Raw genomic sequence first — 18,699 nt, forward strand, 5'->3', positions numbered from 1 at the left:
CCAGTGCAGTGCTAAAGCCATCATTAGGGTTAGGGTCGCTTTCTTTCGGCGGTTGCCAGCCGATGGAACCCTTTTGCCTGCCCCGGGTCGGCTTGGGTCGGGTTGTTTTATCCCCTGCCGAGCCTGCGTTGTGCCTGCTGACCTCTCCAACTCCAACGTCATCTTCCGGAACCATCACCAGGCACCACCCGTCCCGACCGCGGCGGTATTGCCGCGTCACACTTAAAAACCCGATGGCGGCTGGAACATAGCGCTAGACTGTACTCATACAATCAACAATAATTAACAACCAACATGAACCGCTCGCCCTCGACCTCGGGCTTGCTCCCGCTGCCGGGCACACCATCCTCGTCGTGGGCCCTCTACCGCGCGCGCCTGTCCAACATGTTTCGCAACACCGACGTCTCGGTCGTTATCGCGTTTTGGCTATTCGGTACGGGCCCCCCTATTCCTTCCCCAAAACACCAAACACACCAACCCAACCCTTCCCCTCCCTCACCCTCTCACCCGCCCGATCATCATCCCCCACAACTAACCCCCCACCCTCCTCCACCCAAACAGGCCTCATCAACAACATCCTCTACGTGCTCGTCCTCTCCGCCGCCCAAGACCTCGTCGGCACGTCCGTCCCCAAAGGCGCCGTGCTGCTCGCCGACGTCCTGCCCTCCTTCCTCACCAAGCTGGTCGCGCCCTACTTCATCCACCGCGTGCCCTACTCGGTGCGCATCGCCGTCTTTGTGGCGCTCTCGTGCGCCGGCATGCTGGTGGTGGCGGCCGCGCCGGTGGAGGGGGCCGTGGGCGTGAAGCTGTTGGGCGTGGTGCTGGCGAGCTTGTCGAGTGGCGGGGGGGAGCTGAGCTTTTTGGGGCTGACGCATTATTATGGGCATGGGAGTTTGGCGGCGTGGGGGAGTGGCACGGGAGGGGCGGGGTTGGTGGGCGCGGGGTTGTATGTGGTGTTGACGGGGTGGATTGGGTTGGGGGTGAGGGGGAGTTTGTTGGTGGGGGCGCTGCTGCCGAGTGTGATGGTGGTGGCGTTTTGGGGGATCTTGCCGAGGGGGCCGTTGAAGGGGTGGAAGGGCGGGTATGAGCGCGTTGCGGAGCCTGGGGAAGAGGAGGACGGGGAGGAGGGGTTTGAGGATGTGCCTGCGGGTGCGGCTTCCGCTGGGCTGCTCGCACCGGGACCGTCGGTGGCGGCTACGGCGTATACGCATCATCATGAGGGGCGCACGGGGAGGGCGTCGTTTTGGGGGAATGTGCGGCGGGCGAGGGCGCTGTTTTTCCCGTACATGCTGCCGTTGTTGCTTGTGTACGTGGCTGAATACACCATCAACCAGGGTGTGGCGCCGACGCTGCTGTTTCCGCTGGACCAGTCGCCCTTCTCCGAGTTCAGGGAGTACTACCCGTTCTACGGCTTCCTCTACCAACTCGGCGTGTTCATCTCACGGTCGTCGACGCCCTTCATCCGGATCCACCACCTGTACTTGCCCTCGTTCCTGCAGGTCGCCAACCTCGTCCTGCTGACGCTGCACGCGGTGCTCAACTTCATCCCGTCTGTCTACCTGGTGTTTGTGGTCATCTTCTGGGAGGGCCTGCTCGGCGGCGCGGTCTACGTCAACACCTTCGCCGAGATTATGGAGAATGTTCCGGCGGAAGACCGCGAATTCAGCCTGGGGGCAACTTCGGTTAGTGATAGCGGCGGCATCTGCATTGCGGGCTTCCTGGGCATGGCTATGGAGGTGTGGTTGTGCCGTTGGCAGGTCAGCCAGGGGCGTGATTACTGTCGGCGTATCGAGGCGAGCTAAGGATTCGAGGGGTTTAACAAGATACTAATAGAGAGCGTTTGTATATGCAAAATCTATATTGTACGATTTCTATACGCATGGCTAGCCGTGAATACAGCGCAGTTGACTGTATACGCTATACCCATGGCTATTATCAAACATGATCTCAACGCGAGACCCTTTCGCACCAATTCGCTGCGGCTGATTTCTCTCATACATCCAGGATTTTATTTTCTTTTCTCAGTCTCCATGTTTTTTGCAGTCCTTTGGTACTTGTTAAATATCCTTAACTATCACTTAACTAGTTAGTTATTATTTTTCGTTGAACCCCACTGGGATTTTGACGGCGGTTGACTTGGCCCTAAACCCGACAGTCTGGCAAGACATTTATGCTGATCTCCCGCTTCAATGCAGGGTCAGGTAGGACTGGAAGATCTTTGCAATCATCGGATTTCGAGATGCTACTCTGAGTTACGAACAACACATGGTGGTGTTGCCATCATGGACACCCAAGCCCCCTCAGTGGGGAGGAAGCCATGTGATGGGGAACAGATAACCGGAGGTGGGTTTTACCCGCCAGCGCCGATCACGCAAATAGCAAGAGATGCCTCGTCAACAATGCCCAGGCGGGACTCCCTCCAAGACGAGCAGGTGGGTAGCAACAGCTCCAGTCGCTCCCGCACCATGTTCCGCAATCGCGGCAATCGGGAACCCGGGAAAGTGCCAGCCATGGAAGGCACAAATTAAGTTATCTTAGCTTCGGCATCCCCAACCGAAGGAGGAACCATTGCGACTCGATTGGTCAATCCCATCGCTGGGGTGAATTGCCCCGCATCCCCGAACCCTATCAAGCCCAGATCACCTCCACACCGGCTGAACGCGTTGCGGGTGCGCATCGCTGGGACCTGCCGTTGCGGACCTAGCGGCGGGACACGACAGGCCCCCCGACTCTTACTGGACAAGGCAGTTGCTCGACCGAGCAGGGCAGCAGCTGCCACAATGGGATGCGCCCAGACGCGATGTCGCTGTTGAATGGCGTGCAGCTGTCAATTAATTCGTTTCCAGAAGGCGCAAGCGAGGGGGAAAGATTGTGTGGTGTTGGCAATGTTTAGTTGTGCGAAGCGATCGGCACGTTGCTGACATGCGGCCTCGGAAACCACAGCGACCACCGTCCCAGTCGGGATGAAAGAACAGGGGAAAAAAAAACAAGGCAGGCCGCATGAGAAATACATATTGAGGGCCACCCCCTCGGTCGGTGACTGAGATGTTGATTGTTCCGCCCCCTCCCTAGGTCTCAACTCGAACCCGACATATCCCTGGCTGCTGTTGTGTGTTGATTCAGGATGAGGACCTCCACCGCTTCTCTTCTCGCTTTCGCCGTCCCCGCCTTGGCAACCGCCGGCGGCGGACCTGGCCACGGACATGACGGCCCGAAGGGACCCGGCTGCGGAGGTGGCCCGGGTGGCCCCAAGCCTGCCCTCGTCAACTCGGAGAAGCTGCAGGCCTTGATCAACATCGAGGACTTGGTCGCCGGTTCCCAGAATCTTCAAGACATCGCCAACGCTCACGGCGGCAACCGCGCTTTTGGCGGTGGCGGCCACAACGCCACTGTTGACTACCTCTACGAGGCGCTAACGGCTCTCGACTACTACGACGTGGTCAAGCAGCCTTTCACCGAAATCTACTCGGAGGGCAAGGGCTCGCTCACTGTCGACGGCGAGGACATCCAGGCCGATACCCTGACTTACACCCCCGGCGGTGAAGCTACCAAGCCGCTCGTGGCCGTCGCCAACCTAGGTTGCGATGCCGCTGATTACCCCGCCGAGGTCTCGGGCAATATCGCCTTCATCTCGCGTGGCACCTGCCCCTTTAGCCAAAAGTCCATCAACGCCAAGGCGGCCGGCGCTGTGGCGGCTATCATCTACAACAACGAGGCCGGCGAATTGGCGGGCACTCTGGGTGAGCCGTTCAAGGAGTATGCCCCCGTTGTGGGCATCAGCCAAGAGGATTCCAAGGTGATTCTGGAGAAGCTGGCCCAGGGCGAGGTGACCGCCACGGTCAAGATTGATGCGTTGGTTGAGGAGCGCGTGAGCTACAACGTCATTGCTGAGACGAAGGGCGGTGACCACAACAATGTGCTCGTTCTCGGTGGGCACACTGACTCTGTGCCTGCCGGCCCGGGTATCAAGTGAGTCTTTCTCGTCGACGGTTCCCCAATCTTGAATTATGCTGACAGCCTCCAGCGACGATGGTTCCGGTACGATTGGTATCCTCACCGTCGCCAAGGCACTTGCCAAGTTCCGTGTCAAGAACGCCGTGCGCTTCGCCTTCTGGAGCGCCGAGGAGTTCGGCCTGCTCGGCTCGTACTTTTACATGAACTCGATCAATGGCTCCGACACCGAGGTGGCCAAGATCCGCGCCTACCTCAACTTTGACATGGTAAATACATCCATTCCGCTCCACCCCACGACCCACGAAGCCACGCTAACATCTGCGCAGATCGCCAGCCCTAACTACATTTACGGCATCTACGACGGCGACGGCAACGCCTTCAACCTCACGGGCCCCGCCGGCTCCGATGTCATCGAGAAGGATTTTGAGAACTTCTTCAAGAGCAAGAACAGCCCGTCGGTGCCCACCGAGTTCTCGGGCCGTTCCGACTACGCCGCCTTCATTGAGAACGGTATCCCCTCAGGCGGCCTATTCACGGGCGCCGAGGTGCTCAAGACCGAGGAGGAGGCCAAGCTGTTCGGCGGCGAGGCCGGCGTCGCATACGACATCAACTACCACAAGATTGGCGACGACATCAACAACCTGGCGCTGGATGCGTACCTCCTCAACACCCAGGCCATTGCCGACTCGGTGGCCAAGTATGCCCTCAGCTTCAAGACCCTGCCCCCGGTGGAGACGAAGACGAGGAGGTGGGATGCCGACCGCGCCCGCATGCTCAAGCGCAGCGGAGGGTCTCACGGCCATGCTGGGCATACCCATTCGGGACCTTGCGGTGGCGGCGCCGAGATCTAGAGTGTTCATAGTTGTGTAATTTACTGAGGGTGCGGGATATGATTTATGATAATCAATGTATATTGGATGACGAGTAGCAAAGAATACTCCCTCGGACTGATGGCCCGTGACCTGGAACAGCTGCAGGTACCACACTCATCTCTGCCTCTTAACCTCCTTACCTGGTCTGTTGTTGAGGCAAGTCAAACTGATGCCATTGCAGAGCCGATGGTTAGACGGCTGCGTAACTGCATACAGTATCAGCTAAGTGGCAAAACCAAAGCTCAGCCAGAGGCAAATCGAGTATTCTTAGGCCTGCTAAGTGTCTGGTTTAACCATCGCCGTGTATTTACTAATCACTTACATGGAGATACTCAAATAGGTATAAAGATTCGGATATTAGACATATCCCAACAAGGACTTACTCATTCAAGTTCACTTTTTTCAAAGGAAAACAGAAAATAAACATTGATGAGTAACTCCATTCTCTATACGGCATCAAGTCTCGAAACGATCGACAAGCTTTCCTTTCTTGACTTCACAGAGAGGACCCTGAAATTTTAATCCTTCAGCCCTTTCGCAGGGTTCCGCATCCTTCTCAGAAGACGAACAACAATTCCTTCGTACCGTCTGATGAAAGGGCCAAAAAATAACTAACGGAAAAAACGGCAACAACGTGCCCCGTCGCCATTGGCACCAGGCTCGGGCATCCTCTTTTAATATCGGTCAATCAGACGCCAGAAGTCAACAACATGGACCCCATTCCCTGGTATTGCCAAGCCCAAAGAACAGACGAACAAGCTCTTCCAAGCCCAGTCTCCACAAGGCACAGCTCATCCGTCCCGCTGGGTTACCAGGCCGAGCCGGGTATTCGTGCCACGAGCGGGCGTTGAGATGCCGAGTAATGACAGCGTCAAGTGTTCAAGCTCTCACTTTCCCGAGTCATGCCCAAGCCACTGCGACGCTTGCATGTTCGAGATACCGATTTAGCACGACGAAGCCTTCTCAGCCTCCAAATCAGTTCTGGCCGTCCACCTGCCCCCAATGCCATGCAGAGTTAACGCTAATCCCAGCCTGGAAACCATGACAAGGATCGGCAAACTCTCTCCAAGATTAACTTTCCAGTTTACTTGGTATCCATTCTCCCACAGGCGCCAGCTTTTGGACAGCAAGGACTGGTGCCACCAAGCTAACAACAGCCTGAAAAGACCCATTCTCGCGCTGACAAGCATTGAAATGTGGCTGCCTTCGGGAAGCCCAAGGGTTTAGGGCGGGGGTTGGGCTGAGCATCCATGCTGCTTCGCTTCACCGCCAATGGACCGCCTCGTTCGAGAGGGCTGAGCGGCATCAAACCCCGTCTTCGGCCCCGCAAAGTGGAAGCTTACGCTTGGCAGTCGGTCCGGGGGCTTGGACCGTTGTTGAATCTTTGTCATGGATCGCCGAAGGAATGCCAATGTATAAAGAATGCCGTTACGCTTTGGGTTGGGACATTTGTCCTGGCTCGACGACACTTGATTCCCACCATCCCACAACCACCCTTCCCTCCCCAACGCAAAGATGGGTCAGTGGCAGAGCTCGCCGGTATGCACGACGCCAGCGTGCGTCCACGGGGCCTCCTATGTTCTTCAGAACATGGCCCCGAACTGGGAAGAGATGGACCCCTGCACAGAATTTGACAAGAGTGAGTACCGAGCTTGTAGTTTGAGCCTCGAGGGCTATCCCCGACGCTAACCTGGTTACGCGGTATTAGTGGTTTGTTACGGAGCCTACGAACATAACGGTGATGATTCGGGCACTTTCCCCGTAGTCCAGAAGCGCACCGCCCGCATCCTAAAGAAGATCATGGAGAGCAGCAGTCATGCCGAGGCAGCGGGCTTCAAGTCTACCTTGCTGGTCGCCCGGAACAACATCGAGGAGTCCAATTTCGATATGCTACGGACGGCCTACCAATCCTGCATGGACACCGACGCCATCGCCGCCGCGGGCATCAAGCCCCTGAACGATCTGATCGTATCTGTCAACAAGACTTGGCCTGTCCCCCCCACTGACCTGGAGACAAGCCTCGGGTCGCGCGACATTGATGGCCTGCGGGAGGCGGCACTGCTCCTCGCGCAGTATGACATCCCGGTCTTCTACAGCGCTTGCAGCGGACGGGGTGAGCCTGTCATGCCTGACTTTCTGGATGCGGTACGTTCTTGCGCTCATTGGTGCTGTTTCCCGTGTCGCTAACATGAGTGAAGAAACACAACCGTGTCTGCTGGAATCTTCCCCAGGTGTACTTGCAAAACAACCTGACGTCTTACTTTGACGAGGCTAAAATGAAAGCATATTCGGGGATGCTGAGAGACGTCTTCCGCATCTCGTACCCCAACCTAAACAACAAGACGGCCACGGCGTTGGGAGCAGCAGTCGTGGGATTTGAAATTGACCTGGTCACGGAAGGGCTTCGGTATCAGGAATCACTGGGGCCTGGCGCGGACTCTATAGTAAGCGCTACAACCCAAAGCCGGTCATTGTGACTAGAGAGACCAAACGCTAACGGACCCCAGAACACCATCAAAAACGTGACCCTCGCCGAGATCGACGAAGCTGCGCCCGTGTTCGGCTTTGGAAAGCTGGTTATTGGACTCACGCCAACTGGAAAGGCGCCCGCCCGTATCCTCGTAAACTCCCCGGACTTCTGGCCCGGGTACTCGAACCTCGTCGCGAACCACTCCAGGGCAGCCGTGCAGGGCTTCATGATGTGGACCGCCATCAACACGGTTGGGAAATATATTGGGGACCCGGATCTCCAAGCGCTCCTGGGAGTGTCGCCTTCACCCAAAGTCGAGAGATGGGAGACGTGCATCGACGAGATTGACAAGATGGCGCGGCACATCAAGGACCACTACTTCATCTCCGCCACATATCCCGAGCTCACCCTACAGGCCGCCGACAAGATGACCACCAACGTCAAGGCCGAGTTCAGGAAGCGCCTCGAGGGTTTCAAGTGGATGAGCGCTTCCTCCAGGAAGCGGGCCCTGCAGAAGGTCGACAACATGGTCCAGAACATCGGCTACCCCAGGTCAAACCCAGACCTCCGCTCCGCCGACTCGATCGCGTCGTACTACACCGGCCTCAACTTCACCTCGAGCTACTTCTCCAACGTGCTCTCCAGCCTGCGCTTCAAAACCACCAAACAATACGCCAAAGTGACCCAAAAGCCCAACCGCAACGAGTACGACAACGTGGCCGAAGTCAACGCCTTCTACGACCCCACCTCCAACGCCATCACCATCCCGGCGGGCATCTCGCAGCTCCCATTCTTCCACTACCACCTGCCCGACTACGCGCTGTACGGCGGGCTGGGCACCATCATCGGGCACGAGATCACGCACGGGTTCGACAACAACGGGCGGCAGTGGAGCGAGGACGCCGAGTTCGAGGTGTGGTGGGACAACTCGACGATTGCCGAGTTCGAGGCGCGCTCCCAGTGCTTTGTCGACCAGTACTCGGCCTTCGAGGTCGATGTGCCGGGAGGGAAGGCCCACGTCGACGGGCTGCAGACGCTGGGCGAGAACTTGGCCGATGCGGGGGGGATGCGCTCGGCGTATGCGGCGTGGGAGGAGCAGCGCAAGGCCATGCCGGCGACGTGGAACCAGGAGCTGCCGGGGCTGGAGAAGTTTACCGCGGAGCAGCTGTTTTTTGTGTACTCGGCGAATATTTGGTGCAATACTCGTACTCCGGCCGAGATGGCGAGGATCCTGCCGCTGGATGTTCATTCTCCCTCGATGGTCCGCATTCAGGGCATGGCGGAGAACTCGGATGATTTTAGGAAGGCGTTTAAGTGTAAGAAGAAGGAGGCTAAGTGCGAGTTGCTGTAGGGGGCTGGGGTTGTTTTGGGGTCAGGTTTTGGTGTTTTTTTTCTTTTCTTTTTTTTTTTTTTTTTTTTGAGAGGATATAGTTTTGAGCATAGCGTTTGGCGTTGGGGGTGACTGTAGACAGCTTCGAATAATAGAATGGTACCAAATCATCCCAAAGGCGATGTCCATTTTCCCTTCCCTTTATTTTATGTGTTGAACACCTCAGACACCATTTGAATAGCAGTAAGCTGCACAGGTATCCTTTCTGTCAAACTACCTAGACTCCCCATTTTCTCATCCACTCACTCACCATCAACATCTCTGCCGAGGACCTTTCCTCCGGGCTCCACCGAATCATGTTCCCCAACAGAAGACGCAAGTCATCCAGCTCCTCCTGATCAACCACCCCCTTCCTGTCTTGTTTTATGCAATCAACCCTCGCATCGAAAGTATAATAATCCCCATCTGAAATCTCCCTTTCTTCACCTTCCAGTTCTCCCCCTCGGCGTCAAAGAAGTTCCCGCGCGCCCGCCAACCATCCCATCACGACCGAGGGGGCTTTCCCAACGCACTAACCATCTCGGCGACCATGTCGTCTTCATCCGGAAAGAACCCCTCAAAGAGAGTTCCCGGCGTGAACAGTTCGTATATGGTGCACCCCAGCGACCAGATATCGGCCGCAAAACTGACTGGCTTACCCTCAGACTCGGCAAAGACCGCCTCAGGCGGCCGGTACAATACCGGCGTGTTCAGACTGTACCGTGGCGAGCTTGCGGGCAGCCACGCTTCTCCGAAGTCGGTGATCATGATATTGGCGTCGGCAGTGGTGATGTGTTCGCACCGTTTACCCAGCCAGACCGGAGGCACGACGTAGGGCGGAACGATGGTTGGTAGTTGGCTGACACCGTCCCTCCGCCGTACGGGTTCTTTTATCGGTTCACGATATGTGGCGTAAACGTCCTTGGTCGAGAGGGAATGGAAGGAAGACGGGAGGGTGAACAGGATGTTGCCTGGGTGGACGTCTTTCTCGAGGCTTTGAGTCAGTAGCTACTCGGCTCGAGATAATTGTGGTTCGCGCATCTTGAGAATGGGTCTATGTTCACTCACCACCATGAACAATACCCCGAGAATGCAACATTGCCGTTGCCCGGATTAACTGAGATGTGATGGTACGCGCCACGGCGAGGTCAAAGTACCATACACCCTTCGATGTGGACTTGCTTTTGGCTAAGCTACACATGCCGGGCTCTGTAACGAGGCATTCGTGGGTGCCATTGGGGCCGTTGTGAGTAAGCGAGTCTAGAATGGAAAGTCCTTCCTTCCCGCCGTGTCACAAACGCTTTCCCTTAGTCGTCGCAAGGTGTGAATCTCCTGCGATAAAGCTGTGTCAGATGCAATCGCAATCTTCAGCACCACGTGGCGGCCCTGGAACTCGTCCCATGCAAGCCAAGTGGTAGAATGACCACCGAACCCTAGTTTGTGGACGACTCGGTATTGACTCTGAGAGCCGAAGCGGTCGCCAATCTGCAGCGGGTGGTAACCTCCTGGCTTGTGCTTGCTGATACTCTCAGTGTCCTCAATTGGGGTATATTCTATTAGGGAGTGCGTGTCCTGAGTTGGTGACAAAAGTGTGCTCGCGAAATGAAAGGAAGAAGGGAGTCGTAGTTTGACTGTCGAGATGCTTGCCCTGTGCGGTAGATACCTACGTAAGATGATACCGCGTCAGAATAGAAAGCTCAATGAAGGGCCTCATCAGATCCAGGTTTTGCTATTGCCCTGCTTGCGGGCTGGATCATGCGAAGCGTCCTAGGACCGATTCGCCGACCACTGCCTGGGCTTCATGAGTATTCCTCTGAGCTTTCAAGTACCTCGATATTAGGGGTAATCAAGAAATCCATGGCGCTCCACGACCGAGTCCTGCTTCGACGAGAACCAGACCGACGCCATTGTTCGAACCATAGCCTACCATCGCAAAGAATCTTGTCAATCCTTGATATGGTTCTTACCTCGCGAACACGTCGCCGTTCGTTCATCGATAGCAACGCCCTTCCTGCGGGCTCCTGACACGGGGCTCGGTACCCTCGGTCGGTTACCGCTCGAGCTCCTGCAGGAGGTATTGCTACATTTAGACCTACGATCTCTCCTCAACTTTCGGCAAGCAAATCTCGGTTCGAGACAGGTCGTAGACTCTCTCTATCAATATCAGAGGTTGGTCTGCCATGGACTCAACCTTCTCTGCGCCTTGTTTCGGACACGGCTCGCCATCGACATTTCTCTGCTCGACTTTTACCACGCATTGTGTACCAAGGCCTGCACCTTTTGTGGCCAATTTGGCGGCTTCGTATTCCTCCCGACTTGGAGTCGATGCTGTTTTACTTGCCTCCAAAGAGCCTCGGGAACTCAAATGCTGACTCCTTCCGGGATCCGGAAGGAATTCCCCTTGACCGAGGCCGAAGTAGCGCGGCTGAGGCCGTTCAAAACCTTACCCGGCATCTACGGAACGAGGCGGCTCGCTTCCCCTATTGCGCTTGTCTCTGTAGCTCAGGCCAAACTCATGATTTCAGGGAAACCATCACATGCAACAGCAGCGCAGGCGCGGTCGGCAAATTTCAGAAGAATTACACAATTCAGCTATATGGGGTCATGCGCACTTCCCTATTATGATAGGCGGACCGGCAGAGCCGAGTACGGAATGTCGTGTGCCGGATGTTTACTCGGTTTTCAAAAAGAGATCATTATCGGCTCCGACCACGAGGACTGGGGACTCATGGTCCGCGACAAGGTATATGGCCAAGATTCTTTTCTGGCACATTTCCGATGGTGCGCACATGCTCAGACCCTGTGGAGATCGAGCGGCAAAGGCAAGACCAGGCCAATCGAGCTCCGAAGGCTGCTCGGAGAGGAGGATTTCTCAACAACCGAGGATGATAATGAATGACATTTACTTGGTGCCTACCCAGGGTCCGGATCAATTACACTCCCATCAATGTCACCAGCCCGTTGCAGTGTAATTGCACCTTACGTAAGCGAAGCCACATTGAATTGATCCACGGAAGGCACTCGTTGAAATGGATGCAACATGTTGAAATTGGTGGGGCCGAACTGTGGGCCCCGTTGTGGGGCAATAACCTAACCCAAAATGGGAGAAGTGGGTCCAAATTTCCATACAAATCCCTAACCCTAGCTATCATCAATCATCTTCCATGTGTCCGTGTGTCTTCCATGACAGTATTGGATCGAGATCATCAATCACGCCGGCATCGTACCAGCTGCGGAGGATCTGACAGAGAGATATTGTGTTCGCCTGTAGCCGGTTGCGTAAAGGAGTAACCATATGGCCAGTAACGCTGAACAAGCGCTCAACTTCGGCGCTCATAGGAAGCACCGTGTGTAGATCCAACGCCATGCGCGCAAGCCGTGGGTAGGTGTTCCTTCTCTTGTGCCAGTAGGCACGGGGATCCTCCTCGTACCGATCAAAGTCGCTATTATCTAGTTGCCAACGCTCAAACTCGTCAAGTTCGACCAGCGCTGGCGATGGAAAGGGTGAAGGAGAGGTGGGTGCTGAGTTTGTTGGAGTTCGCTCCTGGGTTCTGAAGATTGCGAACCTGTTGCTCGAGAGGCGGGGGATTTTCGTGGGTGGTTCTGAAGCCTCTTTCTGCTCGACTGGTAGGTCTCGGTATTGTTGCCTCCAGAGTTCTCGGACTTGTAACTTCGCTGGCTCGATCCAGTCAGCGTGATGCTCACGCCACGCCTCGAATCTACCCCATCGGTGCCGAGGGTGCAATGCGGTGGCAGCGTAGATGAGAGGAGACTGGCCGATCTTCTCGTAGTATTTGTCGAGCTTCATCCATGCGTTGTTGACGTTAATAGCGACGTGTTCGCCGTCAACGAGGTCTTCAACTCTCGCCTTCGCTCTCTCGAGAGACTCAAGGAGGAACTCGTACCCATCGAGAAGATCCCAGCTTGCTCCCTGTACTAGACTGATCGGCTCATCGCAGGAGCTGCGCTTCTTCTCACGAGGTTGACCGTCGCCCTGAAGAGCTTTCACAACGAGCTCAAAGTCGAGAAGGATCTCTTTCAACACAGAGATGACCTCCCAGTCGTTCGCGGTCAACTTGTTCTCCTCATTTAAGAAGAGCGGCTCCTTCGCGCCTTTCTTTAGAGTGCCTGCTGTCGTCCGGAACTGCGAGTCAACGTGAAGCTTCGCCTCAAAGAGGAAGGTCTCGTAGAAAGGCTGGAGTTGAAGAGCGCGTTCCATCATGAAGTACTGAGAGAGCCACCGCGTAGCGTTGTCTGTCACCACTCCGACCGGCGTGTGTTTCTTGATCTTCTCACCTTCGGAGGCTTCTCGGATCCGTTGCTCTTGCGCCGAGATGAGCTTCTTGGTCCAGAGGTCTGACCTGTTGACCTCCTTCTCACGGTCAGTGATAGGTAGGTTGACAAGGCGAGATGCACATACCTGACAGAAGTTATGAAGCTTACCAATGGGGCCTTTCCTCCTCCATTGCTCATGCTCATGTTGAGTAGTGAGTAGGCTAGTAGAGACTTCTCGCTCAAAGGCATCACATTCTACACCAAAGAGTAGTGCTCTAACTACTAGGTTGATGATGTGGCCGAAGCATCGAACTCTCCTCTCTTACCACTGGAAGCCGAGCTTCTCACCGATTATTTTCAACGCGGCGTCGTTATTTGTAGCGTTGTCGACAGTGAAGTAGCCAATCTTCTTTTCAATACCATAGTTTCTAATAACATCGAGGATGGCCTCCGCGATGTTCTCACCCGTATGCCGGTCACTCATCTCTGGCAGACCGAGCACAATCTTGTGAGGCGTGCCCTCTTCGTCTCGGAAGACTGCGCTCACGCCGTAGAGAGAGAGGCGGTTGCGTGAAGTCCATCCATCGAAGACTAGATGAACCAGCCCGGGGCTCTCCTGGAGCGTCTTAACCACCGCATCCTTATGCCGCTCAACCTCTCGTACAGCGAGGGCGTGAACAGTCTTCTCGGAGAGGTTGGCTTTTTGAATGTCGACAGAGGGGTTGAGGTAGGAGAAGACATCGCGAAGATAAGGGTGTTCAGCTGTGCGGAAAGGAAGATTGGCGCTGATGAGCCATCTTACAATCCTTCGTTGAAACTCAGCTCTATCGAACGCGCTGATCAAGTGGTTGGCCATCCTCTGATCCTCGGCGTTGTTCGCATTGAGATTGAAGAAGGTGGCGATGGATCTCGAATTGCTGCTCTCGCGTTGGGGCTTGACGGCAGAAGGCGGCGGTCGCTTACCGGTAGGATCGCTAAGCTGGTGAGAGTTAAAGAGATGAATCTCGACGTTCACAAGATTTCGTGGGTTATAGGCGGCTGGCTTCCGGTTGCGTTGTTGGATACATCGAAGGCATACCCATACACGGTCTTTGCCGTCGCGTGAAATATCATACCCGAATTTCCATACCCACGACCACGCTGGCCCCTTGCGTTCAGTGAATAGGTAGCCGGGAAATCGCTTGAAGAGAAAGGCCAGGTCTTCTTCAGTACGTGTAGGAACCGCGGCGACGGCAGCAGATGCTTCTGTAGCCATTATGGTGGCAGGTAGGCCAGAATGCCGAGCTCGTCAGAGCTTGAGCTGCGAATTGACTGGGATTAGGGCGGTGGGAGTTCTGCCGATGCCCTGACCGCTTCATGTTAGTGTTCACCATACAAATTACTATTAATCACTATCACCTGCTAAGAAGGACCCACTATTCTGGAATGTCTGCAATAATGGATCCACGTTGCAGAGGGCCAGGTTGAATTGCAGGGGTTTTGGAAGCCTTCAGTTGCATTGATTTATGTGGGGCGTTGCAGCTGCAATTCAACTGCAATGTGTATTTCCGTGTAATTGCTCCGGACCCTGGGCGTAGATGTTCCGACAATAACCGCTGGCTGAAGGAACAATGGATTACCTACCTAAGTAAAAACTTGGTGTTCTAAAGCCTTTCAGGGGAATGAATACATGTAGGCAAGGACTAGCTAAATATTATAGGAGATCAATTTATTTCCCTCGCGGTTTGTGCGCTGCTCCAACGCCAACGCGTGGCTCGTGGCTCCTTGATCCATACAATTCCCATGAGTCCGCCAGCAGGAGAACCGCTCCTCATTCTCAGGTCTTAGGTTCAACAAAAAGTAACCAACCCGACGATTCATGTCTGCTCCCTCACTAGCCTAGGCACATGCAAAGACCAAACCAATCATCGCTCTAAAATGCTTATCTGGGTCGTCGTCTGCCTCATCCAGATTATCTGTGGCTAATGTCAATGTTCGATAAGATACTGAAGCTAGGGGTTGATGTCCTAGCTCTCCCAGTGGTGCACGTGCTATCGCCGGACGGTCCAATGACTCTGGACAAGGTGCGTTACCGCCATCACGGCTAGCCATATATATACCGAAATTCGAGCTTCCTGGTAATTTTGAAGGCGTTGAGTATCGTCCTAGGCATCTTCAAGGATGGAATTTCCTTGATGTACGCCGTAACCGAGACTGCGACACTCCGGAAAGGCCGGGGGTTGCCCCAGCAGTAGCTGAGTGCTGGCGTAGCGGCCTTCCTCGCCGTCGGTGACTCGGAGGCGAGCAGATCCCGGGACGCCTAGCGAGACCTCAACTAGCTTGGTGGGCAGTTTGACCCTCTCATTGTTGAGGCATGAATCGTGCAGCACGGAACACTCAAGCAGCCCAATTGCTGCGAACTCTACGCACTCTGCCGCTCGGGACGCTCCAAGAAATAACCGTGGTATGGGGAATACTGAGGCGGATCTCCTGAAATGCAGGTCTGTTCAATAAACCTGTTGGAAGTTGTGGCACTTGAGACACGGAAGCCTGGTTGCCGATGCGCTTATGTTAGATGGTTTCCAGGGGTTGAACAAGAGGCTATAAAAGGAGGTCAGGGCGGTGCCCGCCACGGAGGACGAAGATAGAACAACCTTCAATTGATGACTTCTGGGATGCTCCGAGGATCCCAACCCACTGTTGTAAGCTTCAAAACATTTTGTGTGATAACCGTGGAATCGTGGCTGTTGGTCTTCCAACAAAACCCTTGGATAACCGCTAGAGTTTTGCATGGCGAATTACCATCCGTCGTATAGAGGTACCAAAAGCTATTATGCTGCCTTGCGTTTCGGGAACTTGCGGCCCGTGGACTCAATTCTCAGCCGGCCAATGTCCATTCTGTACTCGAAATATAACCCCAGCTCATCGTCTTTCTGTGGTTTCGTGCGTGGCCATTTTCCCTTGCGGCAACGTTCATCGACAATCACGATGCACTGGCGGAGCTCATAGCCCATTCCGCAGCTTTCGGAAGAGATATTTTTCAGCACTGAGTGCCTCGTCGTCCCCAATCTCCGAGCTGCCGATCGTTGCTGGGCCCCCCTCGATGGAGCTGGGCTGCTGTGGGAAGAAGAGCAGCCAATAGGCTGCACAGAGTGCCAAAGGCGGGAACTCATGAAACGTTGCCATTTCGTCTGTGGTATGTACGAACTAACGAGAAGGAAAAAGACGCTCGATATGATGGTGACTCGGAAGCTCAGCTGCTTAGCTGTAAGTGCGTTGCTGTTGGATGTATAGTCGCCAAACTGAGCATTAAGTACCATGAGAGGTAAGGAAGCATGGGGCTAGGAAGCGAGGTCAAGGCGAACCCCCACCCCCCCTCCCCCCAAACAGGGGATAGCGGAAAGTAAATGGGAAGAAAAAAGCTTCTTTGTTCTGAAGCACTCTAAAAGAAGCCTTCATGTTTATGAGCACCGTGGATTTGTGGCTCTTGGCTTTCCAGACCCAAAACAATAAAAGCTCGGGTCCAGCTACATATTGTGAGGTAAGGTAGCAACATGAAGGCCCGGTCGGCTGCAGTGAGGAATGGCACAACACCTGCAGACTATGAATGGCTAGGAAGGTTACTAATACCCCAAGGTCCTAAAGGCCTTAGACCTTTCCTAGGTTGGTTGGCCCCCTGGCCGTCAACCACTCCCATTCGGAGATTCATAATAACCCCAACCCCAAGCCATTACATGTCCGCCTAGCTAGGATACGATACATGACATTGGGCCCCAGCCGGAAACCTCATGTCAATGTTCATTAACCAGCTGCGGTGGGGGCTGCCTCGCAGGCATGGTAGCGTGCCAGGCGTTCATAGCCCTCAATATCTTTGCTTCGCCTCCAGCGCCGGAGATAATACAGGCACCAAACGCTCTGCCATTTGTTTTAGAATAACCAAGTGGCATGGTGCCGACAGGGTACCCAGCGGCGGCGGCGATGGTCGGGATTCTACCGTCCATGGGGCCGATGATGACGTCGAGGTTGTAGTCGGCAAGCGTCTTGTCGATACCGTTAGTGCGGGCGGCCTGCCGAAGGATCTTCACGCCTTCGGCGTATTTTTCCTTGGTGAGCTTGTCGTTGAGTGCTCCTTCCAGTAGCTGTTGACCAGGATGGACTAAAGAGTGTTAATTAGATTCATTTTGTGCGAGTGTCTTGGTTTACGTACCGGACGGGAGGGCAACATCTGCGTGGTCGCTATTAAACTTCACCAACTCGGCCAAGGTACGGACAGGCGTTTCCTTGTAGCCGGCGAGAAAGTGATTCCATGCCGGCTCAAAGTCGTGATCTGGAGGTCTCGGTTAGTTGTTGTAGCCATTTGCAATAGGATGGCCATGGATACGTACTCCATAACTGCTCGAGAGCGTCCTCACCATCGAGGACCAACTCGTCCATGGATGTGAGTGGCACTGGCTGTTCGACAACCCCCCCTTTCTCCGAGATTATGTTTGCGGCATCGGCAAGCCCACGGCGCTGCTGCTCAATAAGGACCCCGTCAGGATTGCAAATAAAGGGCACAAAGCTCCACAAGGTGGGATCAACGAAGCCGACTCTTTGTCCCCCCCACGCATCGGTGGCGGCACGAGCGGACAGGTCAGTGTCATTCAACAAGATCCCCAATAGGTTACCAAGGTCCCTTGGTGTCCGCGCCATGCCACCAATGCTGTCGGTAAGAGGACTCCAAGGGGCTGTTCCCTCGGTGGGGATTAAACCGACGGTAGCTTTTAGCCCGTAAAGAGATGCCCGGGTAGCGGGCTGCACGATGGATCCATCGGTTTCTGTAGCCAGAGCAAGCGGGGCAAAGCCGGCAGCCACGCCAACGGCACTTCCGGACGATGAGCCGGCAGGGGTCTGAGTCGTGGTGAGTTAGTCTTCCGACTGCCTCAAAGCAGGGACGTACCGAATGACCAAGGAGCTTCTCTCCGGGTGCCACACCCCCAACGACGTAGGGCGTTTGGGTTTGGCCACCCAGGGCCGACCAGCCGGTTGTAATGCCGAAGCCTTTCCATCCAGCCATCTCCTACACTGCGGTCAGTCACTAGTGGCTCTGACACGATGCCCAACTTTTCACTTACCGAAAGGTTTGCCTTCCCAATGATGATGGCGCCCGCTTTAACCAACTTGTAGGTACCATCACTCGTCAGCATTACCGTGCGTGGCTGGGGACCGATGAACCAACCAGATCGACAATTGGGGCATTCTTTTCAGCCATGGCGGCTCGGAGGGCGACCGAGCCGACCGTTGTGGGCAATTGGAACTCCGGTCCGGTCATGATGTTGTCCTTGACGGTGATTGGGATCCCATGTAGCGGGCCACGGATCTTACCCTCGGCCCTTTCGACGTCCAGATCCTTGGCGATGGAGATAGCGAGTTCCCGGGGGGTTGTGTTAATGATGGCATTGAGTTTGAGGCCATCAGTATTGTGCTTATTGATCTGATCAAGAGATGCTTCAACGATGTCGACAGACGTCAATTTTCCGGTCCTGAGGAGCGCCTGTAGCTCTGCCGAATCCGTAGTAAGGACGTTAAAAATGTGATTTCCCGTCATGTTGGCGTAGAGTAGCGGGGGTGGATAGTCGAAGAAGCTGGTGGTATAGAATTGCCGCCTCGAAAAGTTGGTGTGACCAAGTGTGCGGATTGCGGATACTGTTTGCAAAGCCGCCGTAAGAGCGAGGCGGCGCATTCAAGAGAAGGTACCTCGAAGGCTGCGGACTAAGAGTGGCTGAGTGGGCTCTCGTCAG

The 18,699-nt window shown here is 55.0% G+C and overlaps 5 protein-coding genes across 5 annotated transcripts; 3 read left to right on the forward strand and 2 right to left on the reverse strand.

The window, feature by feature from the left end:
- Positions 1-294: 294 nt before the first annotated feature.
- Positions 295-1,802, forward strand: CHGG_10605 (uncharacterized protein; the record flags this gene model as incomplete). Its single annotated transcript, XM_001228531.1, has 2 exons — positions 295-433; positions 562-1,802. 2 exons carry the CDS (start codon positions 295-297, stop codon positions 1,800-1,802), a joined length of 1,380 nt encoding a protein of 459 aa, XP_001228532.1.
- A 1,322-nt stretch (positions 1,803-3,124) lies between these two features.
- On the forward strand, positions 3,125-4,805 carry CHGG_10606 (uncharacterized protein; the record flags this gene model as incomplete). The annotated part of the gene is made up of 2 exons (XM_001228532.1): positions 3,125-3,969; positions 4,025-4,805. 2 exons carry the CDS (start codon positions 3,125-3,127, stop codon positions 4,803-4,805), a joined length of 1,626 nt encoding a protein of 541 aa, XP_001228533.1.
- Positions 4,806-6,341: 1,536 nt separating this feature from the next.
- Positions 6,342-8,647, forward strand: CHGG_10607 (uncharacterized protein; the record flags this gene model as incomplete). The annotated part of the gene is made up of 4 exons (XM_001228533.1): positions 6,342-6,465; positions 6,535-6,971; positions 7,058-7,270; positions 7,334-8,647. The coding sequence occupies 4 exons, from the start codon at positions 6,342-6,344 to the stop codon at positions 8,645-8,647; spliced, it is 2,088 nt and encodes a 695-aa protein (XP_001228534.1).
- A 522-nt stretch (positions 8,648-9,169) lies between these two features.
- Positions 9,170-14,195, reverse strand: CHGG_10608 (uncharacterized protein; the record flags this gene model as incomplete). The annotated part of the gene is made up of 6 exons (XM_001228534.1): positions 9,170-9,652; positions 9,965-10,218; positions 10,633-10,730; positions 11,893-13,037; positions 13,109-13,139; positions 13,267-14,195. The coding sequence occupies 6 exons, from the start codon at positions 14,193-14,195 to the stop codon at positions 9,170-9,172; spliced, it is 2,940 nt and encodes a 979-aa protein (XP_001228535.1).
- Positions 14,196-15,750: 1,555 nt separating this feature from the next.
- Positions 15,751-18,506, reverse strand: CHGG_10609 (uncharacterized protein; the record flags this gene model as incomplete). The annotated part of the gene is made up of 7 exons (XM_001228535.1): positions 15,751-16,260; positions 16,726-17,075; positions 17,127-17,246; positions 17,305-17,809; positions 17,859-17,978; positions 18,034-18,078; positions 18,138-18,506. The coding sequence occupies 7 exons, from the start codon at positions 18,504-18,506 to the stop codon at positions 15,751-15,753; spliced, it is 2,019 nt and encodes a 672-aa protein (XP_001228536.1).
- Positions 18,507-18,699: the final 193 nt, after the last annotated feature.

This window comes from Chaetomium globosum, genomic scaffold, assembly GCF_000143365.1.
Source record: "Chaetomium globosum CBS 148.51 scaffold_7 genomic scaffold, whole genome shotgun sequence".
Classification (NCBI taxonomy): Eukaryota; Fungi; Ascomycota; class Sordariomycetes; order Sordariales; family Chaetomiaceae; genus Chaetomium; species Chaetomium globosum.